The following is a 10,000-nucleotide window of genomic DNA, read 5'->3' as shown; positions in this document are numbered from 1 at the left end:
ATGTTCTGTATAGGAGCGGTTCTATGAGGATGTTCTGTATGACAGCGGTTCTATGAGGACGTTCTGTATGAGACAGCGGTTCTATGAGGATGTTCTGTATGAGACAGCGGTTCTATGAGGATGTTCTGTATAAGAGCGGTTCTATGAGGATGTTCTGTATGAGAGCGGTTCTATGAGGATGTTCTGTATAGGAGCGGTTCTATGAGGATGTTCTGTATAGGAGCGGTTCTATGAGGATGTTCTGTATAAGAGCGGTTCTATGAGGATGTTCTGTATGAGACAGCGGTTCTATGAGGATGTTCTGTATAGGAGCGGTTCTATGAGGATGTTCTGTATAAGAGCGGTTCTATGAGGACGTTCTGTATGAGACAGCGGTTCTATGAGGATGTTCTGTATGACAGCGGTTCTATGAGGATGTTCTGTATAGGAGCGGTTCTATGAGGATGTTCTGTATGAGAGCGGTTCTATGAGGATGTTCTGTATGAGACAGCGGTTCTATGAGGATGTTCTGTATGACAGCGGTTCTATGAGGATGTTCTGTATAGGAGCGGTTCTATGAGGATGTTCTGTATGACAGCGGTTCTATGAGGATGTTCTGTATAGGAGCGGTTCTATGAGGATGTTCTGTATGAGACAGCGGTTCTATGAGGATGTTCTGTATAAGAGCGGTTCTATGAGGATGTTCTGTATGAGAGCGGTTCTATGAGGATGTTCTGTATAGGAGCGGTTCTATGAGGATGTTCTGTATAGGAGCGGTTCTATGAGGATGTTCTGTATAAGAGCGGTTCTATGAGGATGTTCTGTATGAGACAGCGGTTCTATGAGGATGTTCTGTATAGGAGCGGTTCTATGAGGATGTTCTGTATAAGAGCGGTTCTATGAGGACGTTCTGTATAGGAGCGGTTCTATGAGGATGTTCTGTATGACAGCGGTTCTATGAGGATGTTCTGTATGACAGCGGTTCTATGAGGATGTTCTGTATAGGAGCGGTTCTATGAGGATGTTCTGTATGAGAGCGGTTCTATGAGGATGTTCTGTATGAGACAGCGGTTCTATGAGGATGTTCTGTATGACAGCGGTTCTATGAGGATGTTCTGTATAGGAGCGGTTCTATGAGGATGTTCTGTATGACAGCGGTTCTATGAGGATGTTCTGTATAGGAGCGGTTCTATGAGGATGTTCTGTATGACAGCGGTTCTATGAGGATGTTCTGTATGAGAGCGGTTCTATGAGGACGTTCTGTATGAGAGCGGTTCTATGAGGACGTTCTGTATGAGAGCGGTTCTATGAGGATGTTCTGTATGAGAGCGGTTCTATGAGGATGTTCTATAGGAGCGGTTCTATGAGGACGTTCTGTATGAGAGCGGTTCTATGAGGATGTTCTATAGGAGCGGTTCTATGAGGATGTTCTGTATAAGAGCGGTTCTATGAGGATGTTCTGTATAGGAGCGGTTCTATGAGGACGTTCTGTATAGGAGCGGTTCTATGAGGATGTTCTGTATAGGAGCGGTTCTATGAGGATGTTCTGTATAAGAGCGGTTCTATGAGGATGTTCTGTATAAGAGCGGTTCTATGAGGATGTTCTGTATGAGACAGCGGTTCTATGAGGATGTTCTGTATGACAGCGGTTCTATGAGGACGTTCTGTATGAGACAGCGGTTCTATGAGGACGTTCTGTATGAGAGCGGTTCTATGAGGATGTTCTGTATGACAGCGGTTCTATGAGGACGTTCTGTATGAGACAGCGGTTCTATGAGGACGTTCTGTATAGGAGCGGTTCTATGAGGATGTTCTGTATGACAGCGGTTCTATGAGGATGTTCTGTATGAGAGCGGTTCTATGAGGATGTTCTGTATAGGAGCGGTTCTATGAGGATGTTCTGTATGAGACAGCGGTTCTATGAGGACGTTCTGTATGAGACAGCGGTTCTATGAGGACGTTCTGTATAGGAGCGGTTCTATGAGGATGTTCTGTATGACAGCGGTTCTATGAGGATGTTCTGTATGACAGCGGTTCTATGAGGACGTTCTGTATGAGACAGCGGTTCTATGAGGACGTTCTGTATGACAGCGGTTCTATGAGGATGTTCTGTATGACAGCGGTTCTATGAGGATGTTCTGTATGAGAGCGGTTCTATGAGGATGTTCTGTATAGGAGCGGTTCTATGAGGATGTTCTGTATGAGACAGCGGTTCTATGAGGATGTTCTGTATGAGACAGCGGTTCTATGAGGACGTTCTGTATGACAGCGGTTCTATGAGGATGTTCTGTATGACAGCGGTTCTATGAGGATGTTCTGTATGAGAGCGGTTCTATGAGGATGTTCTGTATAGGAGCGGTTCTATGAGGATGTTCTGTATGAGACAGCGGTTCTATGAGGACGTTCTGTATGAGACAGCGGTTCTATGAGGACGTTCTGTATAGGAGCGGTTCTATGAGGATGTTCTGTATAAGAGCGGTTCTATGAGGATGTTCTGTATAGGAGCGGTTCTATGAGGATGTTCTGTATGAGAGCGGTTCTATGAGGACGTTCCTCTCTGTGAGGTGCAGCAGTGAAACCGGACCTCTGTGTGTCGGCAGCTCAGTGGAGACTGAAACTCGACTCCTGCAGAACGTCAGTTTAGAAAGTGGAAGAGAAAGGTTCTGTTTGCAGTTAGAACCACAACAGAACTGTGAGGAACAGTCCTGACACACACAGAACTAAAAGGTTCTCCGATGTTCTTCTGAAATAATCAGAACATTTCTAACAATTATCATCAATATTGATTCATTTACTTTTTTTTGGTTTAACACCAGAAACACCAGAACGTTCTGACTGGAGAACCTAGAACCAGAACCAGAGAACATGCAGATGATCACTTCGCTTCTCTCAGAGGGGAAATGTGAAGTCTTTAAATCTGCATGCTGCCCGTCTCCATGACAACGCTGTCTCTCACATCCTAACCACTGTCTGACACCTTGTTACCGCGGCGATAAGTAAAGGTCTTCTTAACGATGTGACAGCGGTCCGATAACCGATCTATAATCAATCGTCCGGAGGCCCCGCCCCCTCTGACTCACCTCCTTCTCACAGATGAACAGCTGGTCTCCTCTCAGAACCACGAAGCGGTTCTTCCAGATCTCTCTGAAGATCCCCTTCTTGCAGAACTTACGGATCCAGCCGACTTTATCGGGCTGCAGGTGCTGCGGGGCCGAGTCCTGCGGGCCCTGAAACAGGAAACAGGAAACAGGAAGTTGTCAGAGCAGGTGGACGGGTCGGGACAGGTGAGCTCAGGGTAAAGGTTAAACTGACAGAGAGCTGCAGACATTAAATTAAATTATTCTTTAATACTACGAGTTAAATAAAATAAAGTAAAGTTCCTTCCCTCCTTCCTTCCTTCCATCTGTCCTTTCCTTCCTTCCTTCCTTCCTTCCATCTGTCCTTTCTTTCTTTCATTCCTTCCTTCCTTCCTTCCATCTGTCCTTTCCTTCCTTCCTTCCTTCCTTCCATCTGTCCTTTCTTTCTTTCATTCCTTCCCTCCTTCCTTCCTTCCTTCCTTCCATCTGTCCTTTCCTTCCTTCCTTCCTTCCTTCCTTCCTTCCATCTGTCCTTTCTTTCTTTCATTCCTTCCTTCCTTCCTTCCTTCCTTCCATCCTTCCTTCCATCTTTCCTTCCTTCCTTCCTTCCTTCCATCTGTCCTTTCCTTCCTTCCTTCCTTCCTTCCATCTGTCCTTTCTTTCTTTCATTCCTTCCTTCCTTCCTTCCTTCCTTCCATCCTTCCTTCCATCTTTCCTTCATTCCTTCCTTCCTTCCATCTGTCCTTTCCTTCCTTCCTTCCTTCCTTCCTTCCTTCCTTCCTTCCATCTGTTATTCTTTCTTTCATTCCTTCCCTCCTTCCTTCCTTCCTTCCATCTGTCCTTTCCTTCCTTTCCTTCCTTCCATCTGTTATTCTTTCTTTCATTCCTTCCCTCCTTCCTTCCTTCCTTCCATCTGTCCTTTCCTTCCTTCCTTCCTTCCATCTGTTATTCTTTCTTTCATTCCTTCCCTCCTTCCTTCCTTCCTTCCATCTGTCGTTTCCTTCCTTCCTTCCATCTGTTATTCTTTCTTTCATTCCTTCCCTCCTTTCTTCCTTCCTTCCATCTGTCCTTTCCTTCCTTCCTTCCTTCCATCTGTCCGTTCTTTCTTTCTTTCCTTCCTTCCTTCCTTCCATCTGTCCTTTCTTTCCTTCCTTCCTTCCTTCCTTCCTTCCATCTGTCCTTTCTTTCATTCATTCCTACCTTCTTTCCTTCCTTCCTTCCTTCCTTCCTTCCTTCCTTCTTTCCTCCCTCCCTCCTTCTCTCTCTCTTTCCTCCCCCCTAACTTCCTTCCTTCCTTCCTTCCATCTGTCCGTTCTTTCTTTCCTTCCTTCCTTCCTTCCTTCCTTCCTTCCTTCCTTCCATCTGTCCTTTCTTTCCTTCCTTCCTTCCTTCCTTCCTTCCTTCCTTCCATCTGTCCTTTCTTTCATTCATTCCTACCTTCTTTCCTTCCTTCCTTCCTTCCTTCCTTCTTTCCTCCCTCCCTCCTTCTCTCTCTCTTTCCTCCCCCCTAACTTCCTTCCTTCCTTCCTTCCATCTGTCCTTCCCTCCTTCCTTCCTTCCTATATATATATATAACTATAAACATCATGTTTGGGTTCAAATGATCCTTAAAGATATGAAACCTTTGTTGTCATGGCAACAGTGTTTATTACCCAGCAGCCCTACTCTGCTCTGTACAGGATATTATTGTTTCATACTAATTATTATATTCAACTCAACTTTATTTATAAAGTGCTTTGTAACAACCACAGCTGAAACACAGTGCTGTGCATAAATAATCACAATAATGTAGAAGTCAGATTCGTCATGTATTGCCCCCCCCCCCCCCCACACACACACACACACACACACACACACACACACACACACACACACACACACACACGTCACATTAACACAACTATATATGATATAAGTTATTCATACACACTGTTTCCTCCTGATCAATACTCTCCTGTGTTTTATATTATAGTTAATATCTCTTCTTTCTCTTTATATCATGTTGTTGTTTCTCAGGTTTCTGATCTTTAGCAGCTCAGACTGAACACATTCAAATCCTGATTCAAATGTGCTTTACAGGCTCCAGTGTCACAACAACACACTAACACACTAACACACTAACACAATAACACAACAACACAATAACACACTAACACAACAACACACTAACACAATAACACACTAACACACTAACACAATAACACAATAACACAACAACACAATAACACACTAACACAACAACACACTAACACAATAACACACTAACACAATAACACAATAACACAATAACACACTAACACACTAACACAACAACACAACAACACAATAACACAACAACACACTAACATAATAACACAATAACACACTAACACAATAACACACTAACACAACAACACACTAACACACTAACACAATAACACAATAACACAATAACACACTAACACACTAACAGAGAATATAAATGAAACAACTGAAGAAGCTGCTGCTGAAAGTAAAGAAGGAACAAACAGAGATGACCAAAGTATCAGACAGGAAGTTAAAAGCAGATGTGGTCAGTGTGTGTGTGTGTGTGTGTGTGTGTGTGTATGTGTGTGTGTGTGTGTGTGTGTGTGTCTGTGTGTGTGTGTGTGTGTGTGTGTGTGTGTATGTGTTGTGTGTGTGTGTGTGTCTGTGTGTGTGTGTGTGTGTGTGTGTGTGTGTGTGTGTGTGTGTGTGTGTGTGTTAAAAGTAAATTAATGTTTTAATAATTATTTTTTAATTTAATATTTTTACAAACGCCTTTATTTTGATAAACCGGACGCAGAGTGTTGTCCCTTCAGAATAAAAGTCTGAGAGTAATTTGGGCTTTTGTTCCTCGCGCTCCGGTTTACCGGTTCAGCGGCCCGGGACAGCAGCCGTAGAACTCACCCGTCTGTCGGAGCTGTTCTTCTTCATGCTGCCGGAGGACCGATGCCTGCTCGGTTCTGTGCCCGCAAACAGCTGCGACCCGGCGGGTAGGAAGCTGTGGAAGTCCCGCAGAGAGGACCGGAGCCTCCGCCTCAGCTCCCCGCTCCTCAGTGTCTGCTGCTCGGTCTGACTCTGCGCGTCGCCCCGCTGCTCTCTGACCGGCCAGCCGCCGCTCTGTGAGCCGGTGTCCGGTTACTCCTCCATCTCCCCCCCCCCCCCCCCCCCATCTCCATCTCCATCTCCTCCCCCCCTCCTCCCCCAGACTCCCCGCTGGCTCAGCGGCTCCTCGGCAAGCCCCGCAGCGCCCCCTACCGATCATTAAGTGAACATGTACAGGATGTCCTAAACTAGCTGATTTATATTATATTATATTATATTATATTATATTATATTATATTATATTATATTATATTATATTATATTATATTATATTGTAGTATATTATATTATATTATATTATATTGCAGTATATTATATTATATTATATTGTAGTATATTATATTATATTATAGTATATTATATTATATTATATTGTATATACAGATTCAGATTCATTATCTTTCTTATGCAGGTAAATAAAAACGAAATACTGTTTTTTGCAAGTTAAAACACTTTAAAGAGAACAGAGCAATAATTAACATTACAGACAATAATGATTTCATATGAGAGATGAAACTAGAGACACGATGGTGAGGATGTGTGTCAGGCTGATGTTGGTTATGAGGGGGGGGGGCTGAGGGAGGAGGGGGGGGGGGGGCTGAGGGAGGGGGGGGGGGCAGTCTGTGATCCCACCTCTGGATCAGTGTAATCCGGGTCGTGTGTTCTGGATGTTTGAGACCGATCTGATCTGGAGTCAGTTTCACCAAGAAGAGATCAGCAAAGTGGGTCAGAGGCTGATCTGTGGATTATCTACACACACACACACACACACACACACACACACACACACACACACACACACACACACACACACACACACACACACACATATACACTCACATACACACACACACACATACACACACACACACACACTCACACTGACACGCTTTAAAACACACACACACACATAAACACACACACAATAACACACACATACACACACACATACACACACACTCACACTGACACGCTTTAAAACACACACACATAAACACACACACATACACACACACACACACTCACACTGACACGCTTTAAAACACAAACACACATAAACACACACACAATAACACACACATACACACACACACATACACACATATACACATATACACACACACATACACACACACACAATAACACACACACAATAACACATACACAGTAACACACTCACACACACAGTAACACACATACACACAATAACACAAACACACACACAGTAACATACACACACTCACACACACACACACAGTAACACACTCACACACACAGTAAGACACATACACACACAGTAACACACACACAGTAACACACTCACACACACAGTAACACACATACACACAATAACACAAACACACACACAGTAACACACACACACAGTAACACGTACACACACACACACAGTAACATACACACACACACACACACACACAGTAACACACACACAGTAACACACTCACACACACAGTAACACACATACACACACAGTAACACACACTCACACACACATTAACACACATACACACACAGTAACCACACACACACAGTAACATACACACACACACACAGTAACACACACACACACACAGTAACACACACACATACACACACTCACATACACAGCAACACACTCACACACACACACACACAGTAACACACTCACACACACACACAGTAACACACTCACACACACCGGTTCTGGCCCGCGGGCTGAGTGGACCGGTTCAACTTTAATTAAACACACGGAACATGAAGGGAACTTAAAGGGAACTTGAAGGGAACATAAAGGGAACATGAAGGGAACTTGAAGGGAAGATCAAGGGAACTTGAAGGGAACTTGAAGGGAACATGAAGAGAACTTGAAGGGAACATGAAGCGAACTTGAAGGGAACTTGAAGGGAACATGAAGGGAACTTGAAGGGAACATGAAGGGAACTTGAAGGGAACATGAAGGGAACTTGAAGGGAACTTGAAGGGAACATGAAGGGAACTTGAAGGGAACATAAAGGGAACATAAAGGGAACTTGAAGGGAACATGAAGGGAACTTGAAGGGAACATGAAGGGAACTTGAAGGAACTTGAAGGGAACATAAAAGGAACTTGAAGGGAACTTGAAGGGAACATAAAGGGAACTTAAAGGGAACTTGAAGGGAACATGAAGGGAACTTGAAGGGAACATGAAGGGAACTTGAAGGGAACTTGAAGGAACTTGAAGGGAACATAAAAGGAACTTGAAGGGAACATAAAGGGAACTTGAAGGGAACATAAAAGGAACTTGAAGGGAACATAAAGGGAACTTGAAGGGAACTTGAAGGGAACATGAAGGTAACTTGAAGGGAACATAAAAGGAACTTGAAGGGAACATGAAGGGAACTTGAAGGGAACAAGAAGGGAACTTGAAGGGAACATGAAGGGAACTTGAAGGGAACATGAAGGGAACTTAAAGGGAACATGAAGGGAACTTGAAGGGAACATGAAGGGAACATGAAGGGAACTTAAAGGGAACATAAAAGGAACTTGAAGGGAACATGAAGGGAACTTGAAGGGAACATGAAGGGAACTTGAAGGGAACATGAAAAGGAACTTGAAGGGAACATAAAGGGAACATGAAGGGAACAAGAAGGGAACATGAAGGGAACTTGAAGGGAACATAAAAGGAACTTGAAGGGAACATGAAGGGAACATGAAGGGAACTTGAAGGGAACATGAAGGGAACATGAAGGGAACTTGAAGGGAACATGAAGGGAACTTGAAGGGAACATGAAGGGAACATGAAGGGAACTTGAAGGGAACTTGAAGGGAACATGAAGGGAACTTGAAGGGAACATAAAAGGAACTTGAAGGGAACATAAAGGGAACTTGAAGGGAACATGGAAGGAACTTAAAGGGAACTTGAAGGGAACATAAAGGGAACTTAAAGGGGAACTTGAAGGGAACATGAAGGGAACTTGAAGGGAACATGAAGGGAACTTGAAGGGAACATAAAAGGAACTTGAAGGGAACATAAAGGGAACATGAAGGGAACAAGAAGGGAACTTGAAGGGAACATAAAAGGAACTTGAAGGGAACATGAAGGGAACTTGAAGGGAACTTGAAGGGAACATGAAGGGAACTTGAAGGGAACTTGAAGGGAACTTGAAGGGAACATGAAGGGAACTTGAAGGGAACTTGAAGGGAACATGTTTATTTAAACTCTTTTGATAGAAACATCTGGAAACCAAAACAACTTTAAGTCTGAACTTTATTTAACCTTTGAACACAGCTGTGACATCACTGCGTGTCGACCAATCAGGATCCACATCCTCAGACACACAATGTTTAATATCCTATAAACAGCAACATGAGTTTATTTTCTCCTTAAATAACAACAAAATATTGTTTAACAGATATTTTAAAGTGATGAACTAACTCACGTACATATTCCTTTAAGCACTAAGTCGATGAGATATTGATTATTGATTATTAAGATCGATATTATTGTTATTGCTCCGTCCAATAAACTCAGGAACGCCTCTGATTGGTTTCTGTCAGCTGTCAGTCATTGAGGCTCCCGCCCCTCCTCTGTCTGACCTGACGGGGGCGCTGCAGCCTCTCGCTCTGTCACTTCCTGTCTCCCTGACATCACGGCTGAGGTCAGAGGTCAACACGAGTCCTTTAATCCAACCAATCGCGCGCTCTCCTCCCACAGCTTCCTCGCCACCGCGTCGTCCCGCCCCTCCGGAGCCGTTTCCTTCTCCACACAGTCACTAAAAAAACAGCCAATCAGGTATCAGCTTTAATATCTGCTGTTTTTCATTCATTATTTTTCAGTTCTGAACCACACACACACACAC

The 10,000-nt window shown here is 43.8% G+C and overlaps 3 protein-coding genes across 3 annotated transcripts in view; 1 reads left to right on the top strand and 2 right to left on the bottom strand.

The window, feature by feature from the left end:
- The window catches only part of plekho1b (pleckstrin homology domain containing, family O member 1b), a 16,793-nt gene extending 10,643 nt beyond the window's left edge, over window positions 1-6,150 (bottom strand). Inside the window, exons 1-2 of the mRNA XM_062422101.1 lie at window positions 5,964-6,150; window positions 3,060-3,206 (exon numbers count right to left, since the gene is read on the bottom strand). Coding sequence (XP_062278085.1) covers window positions 3,060-3,206; window positions 5,964-5,990 — 174 coding nt within the window. The 5' untranslated portion in view covers window positions 5,991-6,150. The remainder of the gene's footprint in view (window positions 1-3,059; window positions 3,207-5,963) is intronic.
- Window positions 1-10,000, top strand: part of LOC133983121 (acidic leucine-rich nuclear phosphoprotein 32 family member E-like) — a gene marked incomplete in the record, with an annotated part of 35,994 nt that overhangs the window by 20,811 nt on the left and 5,183 nt on the right.
- si:dkey-23o4.6 (retinol dehydrogenase 13) overlaps window positions 9,808-10,000 on the bottom strand; it is a 6,133-nt gene continuing 5,940 nt past the window's right edge. The window contains exon 7 of the mRNA XM_062422066.1: window positions 9,808-9,913. Coding sequence (XP_062278050.1) covers window positions 9,808-9,913 — 106 coding nt within the window. The remainder of the gene's footprint in view (window positions 9,914-10,000) is intronic.

Source organism: Scomber scombrus, chromosome 7 (genome assembly GCF_963691925.1).
Source record: "Scomber scombrus chromosome 7, fScoSco1.1, whole genome shotgun sequence".
NCBI lineage: Eukaryota > Metazoa > Chordata > Actinopteri > Scombriformes > Scombridae > Scomber > Scomber scombrus.
The sequence above is the reverse complement of the archived record's forward strand: the minus strand, read 5'-3'. Positions and strand labels throughout refer to the sequence as shown.